This window comes from Polistes fuscatus, unplaced genomic scaffold (genome assembly GCF_010416935.1).
Source record: "Polistes fuscatus isolate 324 unplaced genomic scaffold, CU_Pfus_HIC Scaffold8, whole genome shotgun sequence".
Classification (NCBI taxonomy): domain Eukaryota; kingdom Metazoa; phylum Arthropoda; class Insecta; order Hymenoptera; family Vespidae; genus Polistes; species Polistes fuscatus.
In genome coordinates, this window is record NW_025113162.1 from 517,161 (window position 1) to 535,613 (window position 18,453).

General features: G+C 32.2%; 1 protein-coding gene across 3 annotated transcripts in view; it reads right to left on the reverse strand.

Annotated features, from left to right (window-relative positions):
• Positions 1–18,453, reverse strand: part of LOC122524733 (bifunctional heparan sulfate N-deacetylase/N-sulfotransferase) — a 324,826-nt gene that overhangs the window by 35,050 nt on the left and 271,323 nt on the right. For all 3 annotated transcript variants that reach the window (XM_043647139.1, XM_043647142.1, XM_043647140.1), the window contains one exon: positions 17,212–17,409. In XM_043647139.1, coding sequence (XP_043503074.1) covers positions 17,212–17,409 — 198 coding nt within the window. The remainder of the gene's footprint in view (positions 1–17,211; positions 17,410–18,453) is intronic.

Here is an 18,453-nt window from a genome sequence, read left to right on the forward strand (position 1 = left end):
TTACCTTAACCTTTACAAAAGTGTGTGTCTGTGTGTGTGAGAATGTGGATGGATGGAGTGAAAGAGAAAGAAAAAATATGTTTTATGTTCCGGCTTTTCGATTAGCGTCGATGCTACGTAAGTGTCGTTTGTACTCTCCGGTCGTGAAAGCTTGTCGAACTGTCCGAACGAGAAACGTGAGAAAAAAGGAAAGCCAAGAATAAGAACGTAATAAGCGAAAACGCTTTTAAAGAAGAAGTTTCAAAGAATAAAGAGAAGAAAGATGAAAAACTGTACGAGTGATAAGAAATTAAAAAAGAAAAAAAATAAGTAAGAAAAAGGAAAATAAAAATGTTGTTAATCGAGAATAAATGGAACTTGATGAGAAATAAAAGAACGAATTAAATAAAATATAAGAGAAAATCAAAATTAAAAATAATTAAATCAACAATAGGTAGGTTGTGCAATGATTTAAGGAAAAGGTTTTTATTTAATATCGAACGAGGTAAATGTACTTATAACATTTGCTTTGAAAGTTTTCCTGAGATGTTTTATCTTTTTTAAAAAACACGTGATTCGCGTGTCATTTATTACGAGAAAAAATAGTGAAAATAATACAAAGGTAAAGATTAAAATATTATTAATCGAGAATAATTAGATCTTGATGAGAAATAAAAGAGCGAATTAAATACAATAAGAGAAAAATAAAAATTGGAAATGATTTAATCAACAACGGGTAGGTTGCAATGATTTAAGGAAAAGGTTTTTATTCAATATCGAACGAGGTAAATGTACTTATAACATTTGCTTTAAAAGTTTTCCTGAGATGTTTTTCCTTTTTTAAAAAACACGTGCTTCGCGTGTCATTTATAACGAGAAAAAATAGTGAAAATAATACAAAGGTAATTATTAAAATATTATTAATCGAGAAAATTAGATCTTGATGAGAAATAAAAGAGCGAATTAAATACGATAAGAGAAAATAAAAATTGAAAATGATTTGATCAACAACAGGTAGGTTGCAATGATTTAAGGAAAAGGTTTTTATTTAATATCAGGCGAGATAAAAGTTAGAAATTCGTCTTGAAAGTTTTTCTAAGGTGTTTTTTAAAAAACATGTGCTTCGCGTGACATTTATCACGAAAAGAAGTGGCGGAAAGAATGAAAAGGTAAGAGAAAAACGTGTCGCAAATGAAGAGTTAAGAAGAAAAATATAAAAAGTATTGTATGTATAGGTATATATAGGTATACATATATATACGTATATGTATATATGTGTGTATGTATGTACGTATATACAAAGTTGGACCGATTTTCTTCGGGTTACTCCGTTGTCCGTTGCAGCAGTGAAAATCGTCGCAAAGTATCCCTATTATCTCACGACTTACGGATTCTCTTTTGGTCTCTTTTCAACCGTGAAGAAAGAGACAAAAGGATGCTGGAAAAGAACTGCAGGATTTATTCATCCAGCAATCGAACCCATCTCTCTAAAAGAGAGAGAGAGAGAAAGAAAAAAAGAGATAGAAAACTATTCGAATGTGATCATGATATTTTAGTATTGACAAATTTGTTATCTGATTTATTCTATATTTGAAATTTGATATACGTTAACATTATTAGTATTAATCTTAAAAGTTAAAAACGGCAGAAGACAAATTGTATATAAATCTATTATTAAATCAGTGAGGTCTTATGATACGTAAATAGGAATAAACGAAAAGCGAGTGAAAATTATTTCGATAGATTTAAATATTGATACTATTAATAATGATCAATTCGTTCGACTTAAAATTAGAATGAGTTCAACAGAAACTCTGGTAGTTCTTTAAAAGACAAGAAATAATTAATAAAATAATATCAAACTGTAATTAAATTTGAGATTAATAAATTAAAGGAAAAATAAAATAATATCGATATAAATGGAAAACAAAAAAAATAAGCAAAAGTAGAACTAATTGCAAGACTTTAATTACCAAAGAGATCTACGAACCTTTGAGAAAAGATGACAAAAATAAATATTCAACTGTAGATTCACTTAAAGGTTATAAACTAAAAAAGAAAAAAAAAAGAAAAAAAATAGTGATTAAAAAGAAAAAAGAAAAAGTGAAAAAGAGAATATAACAAAGTATTCGACGAAAGTAAGGTTACTCTATAATGACAAAAAAAAAAAAAGGGATGAAAAAAAAACATAATGAAATTCGTCCTAGTCGTTTAAAACGAAGAACCAAACCCTAGAAGAGCTTTTTAACTCTGTTTTCAATGGCATTGACCGATTCGAAAGAAACTCGGTTGAATTCTCAGGAAAGCAACCATACCAACGACTAAGATCGCGAGCGGAAAGGTCACTGACTGACACGCTCGAGCCGCAGTTCTAGCTTAAGAAGTGCTTTATGAATTTCCTATTCGGCATCTTTCTCTCACCGTAACGCTGCCGTTCCTTCTTCGATCATCCATTCTTCTTTTGCAAAAGAAAGAGAAAGAGAGAGAGAGAGAGAGAGAGGGGAGGGTGAGGAAAGAAGGAAGGAAGGGAGTTCTCCTGAGCCCTCTCAATTCCTCTTCGGTGTAAATAGACTTTGAAGATAGATAGATCGATCAATCGATCGATCGATACATCCATTCATTCATCTACCGATCGATCGATGAATCGCAAACGATCCTTGCGACGAACCGATTCGGAGACTGTTCAAAGAGCATCTTTCTCATCCTTCTCTTTTTTTTGTTTTTTCTTTTTTTCTCCTCCCCATTCTTTCCTCTTCTTACTCTTTCTCATTCGAACTCCCTCTTCTTCTTCTATTCCTTCCTTTCTTCCTTCCATCCTTCCTTCCTTCCTTCCTTCCTTCCTTCCTTCCTCCTTCTTCTTCTTCTTCTTCTTTTCTTTAAAGCCCGATTGTTTTTCAAAGAGAACGAGCGAACGTTAGTCTTACCAACGGGTGCGTTCTCTCGTTTCTCTTCAAGAAAGAAAAGAGTTTGCATTTCCTAAGGAAAAATCATTCCCATGGGGAATTATCGTACTTTTATTATAGAAACTTTTTTTTTTTATTCCTACCGTTGAAAATCTATTTGACGAGCGTCGATATCGTAACGCTCGTACGAAACGTTTTTCTTCTTCTACTTCTTCTTAGAGGTTAAAAAAATCTATAGAAGAAGGGATGAAAAAATAAAAGTGGAAAAGGATTAACGTTTAATGTAAGAGTGAGTAATAACGACGAGAACGAGGACGATAAACGTACTTCAACTATTTCTTCTCAAAAGTCACATCAAAGGGATGGCAAACTGAAAGGGTAGATATAAAAAGAATTATTTGTATTTGAAGTATAAGTAGTAATACTCGAACCTTTCACGTGATCATCGAATTCACACGGAAAATACGTTTGCGACTCGATAGAAAAGAAACCCCATGAAAGAGAGAAAAAGAGAGAGAGAGAGAGAAAATAGAATAAAATAGAATAAAAAGTCTACGTCTGTAATAGTCGTACTTGAACGAGAAAACTATGCAAACGATAAGTTTCTCGAGGTATGAGTAAAAGAAGAATAATAGATACGATATGGAAAATAGATTCCTCGGAGAGTGGATAGAAGAAAGAAAAAAAAAAACAAAGAAAAGAAAAAGAATATTTCTTTGACTTCAATGGATTCCTTTTTCTATATCTTCAAAATTTTCCTCCTCGTGCCAAGAGAAAAACGTCGTGTGCAGTTTCTGAGACGTATTAATTACTTTCTTTTTTATTTTATCTTCTCTCTCTCTCTCTCTCTTTCTTCGTTCATTTTATTGAATTACTTCGAAAGAAAACCATGGGAAGTGTGTAACCACGAGGAAATTTGGCTAGACGACGGAACAATTAAGTCGGCTTAAGTCAAAGCTCTCTCTCTCTCTTTCTCTCTCACTCATTCGCGGGCACGAGTTTCGCGTTCACCGCAAAATCCACCACGAGAACGCGAAATCCGGAAGCTGTGGAGAGCGTTTTCGTCGATGAGGGAAAAAAGAATGAAAAAAAAAAGAGAAAAAAAATGGGGGAAAAAGAGAAGGAGGGAGGAAGAGAGGGAGGAAGGGTGGGTGGAAGAAGAAAAGGTAGCCGGACCGATGCCAACCCCCTGTCGACGAACAATAGAGCTAATAAAGCGAGGAGAACCCGGTGATCCTCGAAATATCCTGAAGCGAGAACATGATTGAGCGTGACAAGCTCGATTATCGTGGCCTTCCTTTTTAACAATGTCGATTCGAATTGCTCGAATATTTCCCGATCTTTTCATCCTTTTTTTTTCTCTCTCTCTGCCTCTCTCTTTCTTTCCATTTTTTTTTCTTCCGCTTTTTTGCAATCCATCCATTGCAATTTTATTTCTTTTTTCATATTTCCTTCTTTAGATTAGTTTTTCGGTACTGTTATTTGTTGGATCAGTGCTTTCAAATATTTTTCAATCAGTATTTGAAACAATAAAATATCGATATAAAGGTAGTCGATATCACATCGATTAATTTAAAGAAAAATTGTCAATGTTTTATGTATATTTGTATAAAATATCAATGTCAATTGTATAATCCTGAGACTTGTATAAAACTCTATAAAACTGAGACTTGTTATTTATAATAAAAAAGAAAAAAGAAACTCTCTCTTATTATACAAAATATCGATTAAAAAATACTCAAAAATAATATTAACCAAATAAATAGGATTTCTGAAAAGAAGATTACACTATTTTCATCCTGTTCGATCATTAAAAAGGAAAGATAAAAAAATAATAGAAGAGGAAGGTATAACGGTGAGGATAATCGAAGATCCTGGGGTAGTTTGGCGAAATTCCAAAAAAGAACGAAGTTATTTTTCTAACGTCTCTTCCACCCTTCGATAGCAGTCGTTCATTCTGTCACCCGAATCGGAAGTTATTTCGCGTAAATTCTATTTAATATCGAGTACTATACACGCGAAGATGAGAAGGAAAAGAAAACATTTCTCCGTATCCTTCTGTTAAATCATCCTTATTTTATCTCTCTCTCTCCCTCTCTCTCTCTTTTATATTTTATTTTATCGGTCTTTCTTTTTCTTTTTCTTTTTAAGGTATGTTTCACGATGAGACATGGAGTTTTTGCAAACTTATCGGCAATTAAACGTTGCGTTACACACCGCGAGCAGACATTATTCGATGACCGGTTGGCCCGAGTCCAGCTGCGAAAATAGACCGATATTTTTCCTCCTGTCGACGCTTGCTATCGAGAGCGTTGTCCCCTTCCGTCGAATTGTATAGAATGGAGAGGAAAAAAAAAAGAACAAAAAGAACAAAAATATCTACATACATATATATATGTATACACATATATTTGCTTTCGAGAAAAATTTCGTCCCATATCGTGAAAGTATTCAACCTTCTCCTCTCACTGTAATCATCACCACCACCACCCACAACCACCTCACCTATCTTTTATTCACTCTCTATTACCATTCTCTTTTTTCTCTCTCTCTTTCTCTGTTTTTCTCGTACGTAATAATGCGAAGATATGCCCTTTCTAAATCGAAAACCAGTTAATGCATTTTTCGCGTTATTTTTCCCCGATATCACCGTCATATACGAAAATGAACGAAATACAAATTGTTGTAAATCAATTCGCCGATATCGAATACGATATTACTTTGATATATTTGTGTATGTATATACATACACAATACATATGTGCGTGCGTGTTGTATAATGTATGTACACGTTATCGATCGTACACAGGTATAGTTGTTAAAAAATATCTCTATGATTCGTTTTATTTTATTTTTATTAATCTTTTCTTTTTTATCGATACCTTTTTTTATTCATACATTCGTATGTATGATACATATCTGCAAAAAAGGAAAAAAAAGGTAAAAAAAAAAGAGAGATCACTGACCAGTATTGCTTTTGTAATATCTTGGAAAAAATTGAAAAAATGTTACGTACGCACCGTTGAAAAAAAATAACAAATACAATAAAATAAGAAAGAAAGAAAGGTGTTCGATCGAATGTACAAAATTGTATGTAAGATAAATTGAATAGAAAAATACTAAAGTTTTACCCCCGAGCAATTTTGTTAGCAAGTTTTCGACGTCGTGAAGATAGGAAGGATGTTAATTAAAATTTCATTTATTTATTAGTTTGGACGAATTCCAAGGAACATTTTTTATGGATGAAAACCTGTTTACCATGAAAAGGCAACTAGAAAGTCTCTACTCTATCTCTCTCCGTCCTAAATCTAATTCTACCTCTGTACCCTAGAACGTTGCTTGTCAAAAAACAAAATCTTGAAGTAAAAACGAATCGAAATAAACATACTCGCGAAGAAAAAGTGATAACAAATAAAAACGAAAAAGATAAAATGTGAAAGATTGATAACACCTCTCGGAGTTTCGATTTGTAATCGATGAATCACATGGATCAAGGTGTAAAAGCTTGCATTTATATTTTTCTTTTTTTTTCTGTTTTGTTTTATCAACGTGAAGGGAAACTTTAGAATGGGGATGAAAGAAAAGGAAGAGAGATGGAAAGAAGGAAGGAAGGAAGAAAGGAAGGAGATGGAAAAAGGAAGATACAAACAAAAGATAAAAAACAAAGAAGATAAGGGATGGATGGCGTGCGTGCGTGTGACGAAAAAGAAAGAAACAAAAAGAAGAAAAAAAAACAAAAAAAGTAAAGAAAAGAAAAATGAAAGCGAAGGGTTCGATCGTCGCTTCCACCCTCTAGCAACGTGCCCTGAAACGTTTACCCTTTTTCTCTTATCCTCTAACCTCTCACCTCTCGCGTTCAACCATCTTGCATCTCCGTCTATGTCTCTTCGGGATAACGAGTATTGTGCTGCAGACTGCGTTAAAGCCGGGGATAGTGGAAAATAACGAGGAAGTAGGAAAGGAACGGACTACTCTTTCTGTCTTTATCTTTTCTTTTTTTTTCTTTTCCTTTGTCGTATCTATCTATCTCTCTTTCTTCCCCATTCTGTCCACCCCACTTGATCGATGCCGTCTCGTTTTCCGTATCTCATCGAAATGCTCCCCCTATTAATCTTGCTTATCGTACAACAGTGATCTTCGAATTAGTGGATCATTATCAATATTGTTTATACGATTGAACGATTACAGGAGAAAATAATTATTTGGACGGAGAAACGAAATGGATGGAGATTTTATTATGATCTCGTGTGGGGAGAAAAAAGAATGAGCGTATATTATTTCGCATAAAATATAAAATTCACCGAGTTTGCTTGCCCGCCTCGTTTATTCCTCCCTTATTGTTTTTCTTTGTTCCCTTTATTTTTTGTTTTGTTTTGTAATTTTTTTTTTTTGTTTAGTTAATTCGCAAAGCCCGTTTCCTTTTTCGAAACGTGCGGCTGCTGTTACCAACACTGTTCTAACTTTTCTCTCGACACAATTTTCATTCAATTGCCTCTATTTGCGACAATGCCGTTTCTAAAGGAAGTGGATGAGGAAAGGTGGTTGGTGTTTGTGTTGGTAGGGGTTGGAAACACGCACAGGACCCAAACTTTTCTCGAATGAGATATGTATCTCTGTAGCTGCTAAGCTAAAAGGAAAACAGAAAGAAAAGAGAAAAAGCTAGGATACGCGTTTTATGCAATTTTTGTCAAAAGAAATTCTAGCAGCGACTTTCGTAGTCCTTTTCCTCGCAATCTATTTGAAGAGTTAGAAGGAAAGTAAAGAAGGAACCAAGAACACCAACCAACGAGCATGAACCAACCAAACCAACTTGAATTTTACGTACTAGAAGGAAACAGAAAACTATGGGGCCACTCCGTCACGCATAATACTCGTGGCAACCTTTTCTACGCGAGATAAGCTGACGTTGCTTACTGACATTTCTTTCTTTCTTTCCATTTTCTTTCTCTTTTCTTTTTATTTTAAATTGAATACTTTATTTGTGTTAGATCGTAACTCTCGTGAAAGCTACTCTGTAACAAGATGCTGTTTCTCTCTTTCAAACGACGATCGTTATCTTCTATCCACGGTAGACAATTTACTTTAAACGAGAATAAAATCCTTATCTTTTCTTCTCTGATCTTTATATAAATATACATTTATACATACATATAGTTATTTTTATAATCAAAATATATTTCATTCGAATGTGTGCGTGTGTCTAGATAAATGTTTATAATTAATAACTCATTTAATCATAATCGATTGAATTATTAAAAAATATGTAAATGTATACACAAGTAAATTGCAGTAGTATTCGTACCTTCGTTGTCAATTTTTTTACAATTAATATTTGTTTCTACTACAATATTTCTAAACACTTATATACGAAGAAATATATATCTTAATATTAATTAAATTAAAAAATATATAATTGGACATAAATGATAGTAAAATTGGTTTTACATGACCACTCGTGTTAATACAATCAGAAAATGCAAAAGCCAACCAAGTTTTACTTACACAAATAATTGTACTTTTATTATATCTTATGTAAATATAATAAAAGAAATGATTAATAAAAATATATTGTGTAAGTAAAATTAGATTTCACTAAAAAACAAAATGTTATGCAATAAAATTGTTATTAATTTGAAAATTTCATAATTTTTTGAATACGTTTCTGTGCATAAGAATTTTGAAATTTTGCATGATTTGCAAATATTAATTATTTAAAATTTACAATGGGAATGGGTGGATACACATATTCCTGTGACTCACTGCATACACACACACACACACACAAATATTCACATTCATACACATCTGACTCATAGAAAAATTCAATAAAAGAAAAGTCAATAATCGTCTAAACGTATTTACAATTCCTTATTTTTCATTATTAATATTCCGAATTAATTCATATAACAAATAAATGTAAAAATCTTACCACAATTTTTACAAGTTTCATCCAATTCTTTAAAAGTAATAAAATTCGAGATGAAATATGACGTATGTAAATCTTCTATTTTCATTTAACAACCGAACGGTAAAGTGATCATATGGAAACTGTCGTTGGAAGGTCGTAAACAAAAATGCATATATGAAGAGATGCGTATATAAGCTCTCGGCTTTGTTTTTCACCTTGAATTCTTAGAAAAATAAAATTCGTGGAAAACGTCGAATTGTCGTTCGTGTCCAAGGACATGAGATATTTGTTATTATCGTACGAACTTTCAAATAAATAAGACGTCTCGTTGCTTCTAAGAGTAATAGGTAATATTTTACATCTATTATAATATAACAAATTTCTTTTTTAATCACGATATATTTGTAATAGTTCGCTCGATTATAAGGTCTGTTCAAAAAGTATCGCGAATTTTGAATTCCCGCGGGTTACTTATATTCGATTTTCAATTTTTTTGTGGCGTTATGTTGGTACTCGTGTCCCACACTTATGCTGACAAGTTCGGCCACTTTGAATGTTCAGTTATTTTGTTTGGATGTATTTTGGCTCGTCTTCGATTTTTGCCTATTTTTCGGCTTTTACACAATGATAACAACACCTCTGCTCACACATCGTTGCTTGTGCGCAAATTTTTGACCAAAAACAATACAATAATGATGCCGCAGCCACCGTATTCCCCAGATTTGGCCCCCTGTGACTTTCTCTTGCTCCCGAAACTGAATAAGCCCATGAAAGGACGACGCTACGCTACGATTGAGGAGATAAAGACGGCATCGGAGGAGGAGCTGAACAAGATCAATAAAAATGATTTTTTGAAGTGCTTCGAGGATTGGAAAAAACGTTGGCACAAGTGTATAATATCTGATGGGGATTACTTTGAAGGGGACAAAATAGATATTCATGAATAAATAAATAATTTTTGAAAAAAACACGAAATTCACGATACTTTTTGAACAGACCTCGTATTCCTCCTTTTTTTCCTTTAATAATTTTCCTAATAACAGAGATTATTTTTTTCATTATATAAATAAAGAAAGATTGGAGAAAGCGGAATCGGTATCTATTCATAATTTAAAATTTTTACACATATCTTCAGATTTTTGTCAATTTTTCGATACAAGTGTATATTATAATAGTATATTACATAAATAAAAGTATAATAAATACATCATCTATATATTTTAATTAATTGACTATGAATAAAGTAATACTCGTTTGCGTTCAATTTTTTTTTTATTTCAACAGATACACCGAGTTTAATAATGAATATAAAAGTAAATTATCAGGAACGAAAGTCAATGCTCGTATCGTTATGAATAAATAATTATCATTTATTAGAAAATCAAACGATTGTTTTATAGAAGAATATTAATAAACAAATTTTAAAAAATAATATACAGAAAATGATTAAAACAATATAATGATTATTTGATAGAAGAATTAATAGAAATTTCATATTCAATTATTTGATAACTTTTGTTCATTGCAATGAATTAGAAAACAATTGTTGCGTGCAGATCATTGTTGCTTTTTTGTTACTTGGACCAACTTCAATGTTCGACTTCTTTCAATTTCTACCTACAATGGATAAATCCGTTTCTACTTCGATCCTACGACGCGAACGAGTGTTTTAAAACCATCAGAGAACTTGAAAGTAGTGAGTATAAAAAATGTAAAGTCCCTATGGTATCCATCGTGTCGAGAATGAAAGATTCTGATCGACGTTGGTACTGGTTGTAATTTTTTAAATTGATTATTGATGTGCACGACCATGAGTAAATCCTCTTGTGAGTTTTACTCGCGAGAGTGTTGCATTTTTTACTAACCTCTTTATAAATTATATGTTTTTCCTACTTGCTCATTTTTTTTCTTAGCTTGGCATAGGGAATTTTTTTGTTTCGATCAATAATATTAATTAATTAACGATACGTAATTACGTGAAATATTATCTCTAGCGATATTACCGAGTAAAACGAACCTTAATCGTGTAATTTAGTTGAATGCAATATTTTACATGCTTTGCATCCTAGTAAACGAATTGAAAGGCTATTTATTTTAATGTATCGTCAAATTATGGAAAATAAACAAGAAAATATCGATAGATTTTATACTTAAATAAAAAATTATAACCTTTCTAGATAATTCAACTAATGATAGTAAGCAATAGGTTAAAGATTTGTTAAATATTAAATATTGTTTTTCAAATACATTTAAAAGTCAAAAGAAAATAATTTGTTGAAATATTTAATATTTGAAAAATGAGAAAAGAAAAAAAAAGGATTATTAGTATGTAAGTATAGATTATAAATTAATCCTTTTCAGAGGCGAAGTTTTAACTAGTAGTTTACTAATTCTTGTTTTTCCACAAACGCTTTCTGAATTTTCATTTATGCATTTATTCAAGTGTTACTCGAACTAGTAGGATCAGTTATATTATGAGTTTAGTTTTAAGTTTCCCTTATTTGCCAACTATTATTGTGTTAATAATTATACCCGATATAATTCTCATTTGGTGTATACGCGCGTGTAGTAGGTAGTGGATTACGCATCTGTTCGCAGAATTTCAAATTAGAGTAAAATATGTGATTGTTCGTCATCAAATATACTGGGATTTATCTTTGAAATATTTGTATCTCTCTTTTTTTGTTTACATTTGTTTTATTCTAAAATATTCTTCTATTATATTTTGTATAATTTTGTTTCTTATTTTGTTTTGCGATCTGTTAAAATGTGGGACGTGTAGGATGTTTGTTCCAGACACCTTGTAGATTCGTTTAGTATATTAGTCTAATCGTATTGTTCAATTATTAAGAAAATACGTATATTACTTAAGTATGATTATATACCATTACGTGCTAGTATTTATTTTCAAAGTAGGTAATTACGAAATAGTCATTAACCTTAACAGTCGATTATAGCAAATTGGTATGTAACCCTTATTAGCGTTTAAGTTTAATAAGGCGCGTATCAAGCTAGGGTGACGTATGTGCCTCAGGGTATACGTCCCTTCCGTAGTAGTCTTTTACACCCTACCAATATATGTGAACATTGTGAAATGTGCCTGTGTGTGTTCATATAAATGTTTTACATATATGTTTAAAATATTGAGATAGATAAGCAGATACCATATTTCCTTTGTGAATTTAAATTTGAAGTTTTCATTTTTATTTAAATGTTTAAAGTCTTATCTCTGGTCTTTCATACAAAGTCACTGCCAAATTTAATAATTATATTCAAGTTTTAATAACTTCAATAATAATAATAATAGTAATAATAATAATAATATTAATAATAATAATAATAATAATGATGAAGTGATAAGAGATTTAGTATTTATTAAAAAATAAGAATAATAAATTTTAACGTTATTTGGCTGAGCTGAAGGAAACTTCATTACACGCGATTTTAATTAAGAGTTTGCCGTGAGTATCATTTTATAAGGAATGGTAATAATTATATCTCGTGAGCCTTCGTAGGCAGTAATCTCTATCTCATGGTGAAACCTGGGAGCTTGTATTACTTGCGATTTAAATAAAAATTACATAATCCAAGTACTACCGAGTCAATGGTTGCAGATTTTTTCAATACATTTTGAAAATAATCTCTTATCCAAACTTTATTTGTCGATTAAATATAACAATAAAAATAATCTATCTTCGAGAAACGGTTTAGGAAATAAAAATTTGAAAATTCTGTATACAACTTGATATAGAAAATGATGAAAAATAATTTGAGAATAATAATTACGATAGTTTTTAAGAGAAAAGAACGAGAATATCGGTAAAAATAATAAAAATAAAAGTAGTCAAGTTTGAGTGAAGTGACTGTTGGTATCCAATTGTAGAATCGTGCTTTAAATTCGGCGACAATGCCTCGAAATGTCGTTCCATTAATTTTCCAGAGGACTCCTGGTAATTTGGTAAAGGGACAATTCATCCGCGTTTCCCACTATTCGTAGACGTACACGGTAAAAGCATTCCAAACTTGCCGTATCTCCCCGTCAACTTTTTATTTTCATGCCGATCCTCGGATTTACGCGATCCATTCGTACTACGAGTTCTAATTCTGAACTATACTACCTACCAGTTTTCTCTTCTCTTTCCACCTCTATCTATCTATCTTTCTCTTTTTTAGCGTGACATTTTTCGGACCAATACTAAAACGTAACTCAGAGTTTAGTATAGAATCTGAAGCTAGCAATCTTTGATAACAAACTTTCTCTGGCGCCGATCCACGTTCATTCAAGTACACATACATTTACTAAACGATAAAGTATAAACGTTACGAAAGATGTAACTAAAATTTAGAAATTGTAATATTTAAGAGATATTTTGTTGGTAAAAATTTATTTTTAAGTGGTCGCATTAACAATGAAGTCATTAGCGACCACTTTCATCATACAGGTATTGTCAAGAAAATTATCCGATTTTTAAAAGATACGTGGATGTCCGTTGTATTGTTCGCAGATTCCTCCAACATGGAGTCCTCTGGTGATTGTGAGAAGCTGATTATGAGGAAGATAAAGGATTAAATTAAAATAAGAAATAAAAACACGTGGTTGAGCCAATAGAAAGTATAACACTTTATTGGCTCGTCAAGGAAAAGCCTTGCGACATGAAAACGCTGTTTGTTAATTCGGATACAAATTAATGATGTTCAACCAAAGATTAGACACGTGATTAGACACGTCTCGCTCGTCTATAAACGTGTAAAGAGTGCTTACGCTTCATTTACTTTATTTTTTGGCTTTTTTTGTGGTAATATGAAGGATGGTGGTATTTCGCTTTCTTTGTCTGCTCTTTGTCGGCTCTTCGTTGGTTCTTGGTCGTTTAAAATGTATCGTCGTAGGCGTCTAATGGAAAAATAGAATGAGTGTCTTTGCCACGAAGACTATATACAAGGAGGACGACCGCAGTGTTATAAATGTGGCTACGATATACACAATGACAGGATGATTTCTATTGACACTAGAGAGCGCATCGATTCGTTCTAACCTATTTTTTAAATATGAAAAAACCTAATTTTAACTTAGGAAAAAAATAGATAAATAAGTCGACGAAGTAAATGAAAAATTATAAACTAAAGAAAATGGAATAATTGGTTATAATATCACAAAGTCAAGAAAAAATAACAGCATGAAAAAAATGTCGATAAATCATCCTATATATCTGTAAAAAAATTGTGAAATGGAATCAATTTATCTTTAACTCAATTAGTATAAAAATGAATAATACTGCACGTAAAATGCAACAAAAACATCAAAGAGAACTATTTGTTTCATTTGTTTATTTATAAAATCACACGTACTTAAATCTGCACCGCCGCCCTCGTGGAGAATTATCGTACACGGTATTTAGTTATTTTCAACACAAATTCGACGAAAACGCGTATCTCGATCGTCCTCCTATAGCTTCGTTGCTTAGCTAATGGGCCCAGCAGGGCGTACGTAGTAGGGGTACGAGTGGTGGGAGGCGTGAACGTTAGCGCCTCGAAATTCCCTATAGGATTAAGGCGCGCACTTCGAATAAGGGTTAATAGTCTACGATCGTTTCCGATCGTACATCCGTTTTACAAAAAATTCAGAAAATTTATCTCTTTCAAAAAGACTAATACATTCCGGATGTTGTTACTTTCATTCAAATTCTTTAATTCGGTGTTGATTTCTATTGCCAGTGTATTTGGTGTAGTAAAGTAGAATATATTCGATGCTGTTTGGAGTATTGCAAGTTTCACATTTGGGTAGCGTTTTCTTAGTGAGTAAATATTCGTGTGTTCGTTTCGTGTGACCGATACGAATACTTGGTCTCTTCTGTTTGGCATCGAAATTTTGGGCATCTCTTGGATATTCGATCTTATTTTGTGAATTTTTGTTTGGGCGCTATCTATCCATTTGAGATTCCAGAAACTGATAGAAGCTTCTTTAATTATTACTTTAACATCCTGATATCTTTGTAGATTGGGAGTTTGGCAGCCTCGTGTGCAGTTTTGTCTGTTTCTTCATTGCCACTGAACCCGATGTGACTGGGGATCCATATTACTTTAATTCTTTTACCTTTGTTGTTAAGGTCCATAATATTTTCTTAACCTGACCTCTGATTTAACCTCTGATTTATATTAACTAGCTGAATTTGTTTATAACAATTGAATCAACTAACTGAATATGAGTCAACTGAACTGATTTGATTACGTAACTGATTATGTGCGAATAAATTGAATATGAGTCCGCCTAACAATTGAGCCGTTCACTGCATAAATTGATTAACTTTACTTGTCGAAAAATCTTAAATTTAAGTGTAAAAGCACTTGGGATAATCATAACTTTTTATATTTATACAAAATTCCCCAAACATAAAAGGTTAACATCATTAAACGACAATATTTTTTTTGACCACTGAATAATAAACAATTTATTTCAGAGGTCATTTTGATTAACTCTGTACTCTAATGGAAATCGTTTCAATAATATAACTCAAATGCACTAGCAAGCGTTTTTTTTCTACAAAATTTATTTGAATTTATATTATAGAAGGAATTTTAAAAACCAATGCATATTATTTCATCGCATTTCCTCACTTTTTGTTTTATGGAGTTAATTGATTTGTACAGTGAACAGCTCAATTATAAATATGGATCAACTGAATCAACTGAAAGTAAATATCATATATCTTTTCAGTGAAAACCTATCTATCTCAGGTGTCTTTATCGCTGATCAACACGATCACGAATTTTCCGTTGCAATGTTTCCGTTCAAATTATTTCAATAAAGAACGCAACACAACATAGATGATTAGTAAAACAAGAAGTTCATTATAAGTGATCACGTATTTGAACCTAATCAAAATACATTAAATTCATACTTGAAAGTATCATAACTTAGAAAATTCAGTATTTTGCATTTCATTTTGGTAAAACCTATTTTGAATCTTTATATATAAAAAATAAATACTTCAAGTTTTCGGAGCATATTTTGGTTACACCCTGTGGATATATAGATAGACAGGAATGTTTTCCATTCGGTGGACAACGTTACCTATCCACTATGGTCTCTACCTCGAGGCACGATTATCGATTATGAAATTGCAGCGGATAAAGCGAACGAGAGACCGTCGGTTTTATTCGAGATCAGTTTATGTGTTAGTGTATGTTTTGCGTGTATGTCGTGTAGTATTCGCGTAGATATGCGTCAGTTGGTTTTCCGATTATCCGATGGCTTATTCTCCTCGTTTCCTTTTCTTTATATTCTACGTTGAAACTATCTCTGTCAATTCACCCTCTACTTTCATATTCGTCATATCTTTCTCTGTCTCTTTCTTTTCATCAATGTTTTCCGGTTATCTTCCATCTTTCTTTTTTTTCCTTTTTCATTCTTTTTCTTCTTCCTTTATCTTTAGCAATCTCCATTCATCGTTATTTTTCATCCGACGAACGTTTATATTCACGGAAATGCGATTTTCATCTTTCCATCTCACTTTTCTCGTGTCACCTGCTTCCATTTCCGATAATTACGAACAAAATTTGAACATATTGGCAACCATTATTATTTCACTTCCTCGTTGAAAGATTCCGTTGAAAAGAGGGTTTAGTTCGTAGTTTTCTCATCTTTTTCAAATCTTCTTACTACTTTTTCAAAAATAGATCAACTTTCTTCCTCTCTACTGAGGAGCAAATCTGAACATAGAGAGAGAGAGGGTCAAAGTTCCACACTTCGCGCCTGTTTTGAATTTTCCAAGAGCTACTACCAGAAAGATTTGGATACTCTTAAACTACTTTTCCAAAAGATTTTCCACAAAAAACAACGTTTACTATTCTATTTGAAATTTATGGTTTATATATACAGAAACTTTTTCGTTTATCTCTCAAATATTCGTTTATAATATTAAACAGATGTATTATTCTTTAACTGATTAAATTAACATTAAAATATTAATTTAATAACGATTTAATAAATTCGTTGAAATATTTTCGCTAATTGTAATTTATTTAATATGTCTCCATCAAACACGGGGAATTTCTAGTATATATAAAATAATATAAAATAAGAATATTTTTATTTTAATAAAAAAAGAAATAACTATGTTTTTCTTTAATCATTTGTCCTTCCTTGTCAACAAACATAAGAACAGAAAGAAAAAACAATAAAGAAAACCTTATATTTTCTGTGCAGAAAAGTATGAAAAATCCTATCAAGCAGATTGTTAGGAAAATAAAAAAGGAGGAAATAAAAAAATGTTGTTTAGGAAAGTAGAAAAATTCAGGGAAGGGAAAGAGGGAAGATGGGAAGAAAGTTGGTGAAGGTTTTTATCGCAGGATTTTTCAAAGCTGACCTTCGATAGAAGTTTAGCGATAGAAGTTGAACGTTTACGAGGTTAGTCGCGTACTCACTTTATTCGGTTATAAACGAGTAACTCGGCTATCTCTCGTCCCAGCCTGGAATATAAAGTTTCGACGAAGACCAACACCTTTGGATCTATTCTCAATCGAGCCTCGCTCCGGTGATCCGGTGCCGAAGGCAGTCTCGTCGCACCCCTTAATGTGGAACATCTTATCGAGGGCTCGGGTCTGGTATCTCGATGTATCAAACTGAAAATACAAAAATCAACAAATCAAATTATATTCTCTTGTTAAATATTTCAACAAAACCAAAATTTAATATAATGTTTTAAATATCTGAATGATTGTTAAGAACAAAATATCTTCAACATTATTTCAACAAAAATCCCTAGATGGTCCTTTAACCTTTTCAATATGAGCACCGTATATATGTTATAGTCCAAATGAGAAATCCTGAATTAGGAACACTGCGTAGGCATTGTTCACAATGACAGGCGTTTTTGGGCAAAGTGGGAAATGTATTCATATTTCTCACATTTCTTAGATATTCTGTAGAATAACAAATGAGGAATCGGTAAAGCAAGAAAGTAGATATGAAACATTTCGTTCCAAACCTGCTTATCTTCCGCGATGATAAGGAGCAAAAGATATGGATTTTCCATGGTAATCTCTATGAATATCGGTCTAAATGTAATAATCTTCTACTACGATAAGTAACAGTGGGCCCTACATAATAATACACTGGCATTGAGTAAGTTTCAGTTTATAGAGGTGCGCATAGTATAGTGGCACGCGCAGTCTCAAAAACCCGCTCCATGCTCGCTTTTGTGTGTGTGTCTACGGGGTATGTGTGCGCACGTTGCCCGATAATGTATTCTTCTCAACATTGCCTAAACAGCATTTGGTATTCTATAGAATACCTAAGTATTATGTACAATGCCTAGAAAAAGTCCGTAACAATTCTTGTTTCCTGCATTGTCTAAAAACACTTGGCATTGTAGGCAATTCGGTATATCTCGGCATTTCCCATTTGGACGGTAACATATTATATATTCGGTATCAATCTGATAACCTGTGTGTACGAGCGCCGAATATTGTTTAACAACTGCTCTTACAACGTCCTGTAATTTGTAAAAATGTGGACATTGTAAAAAATGTGATAAAAGCGCATAAAATGTAGATTATTCATTTCTAAATAAAAAAAAATAGTTTTTTTTTGAGTATAAGAGAGCTGAAAAGAATTAGAAAAAGAAGTTCGATAACTTTAAAAACGTAACGTAATGATTTTTTTAG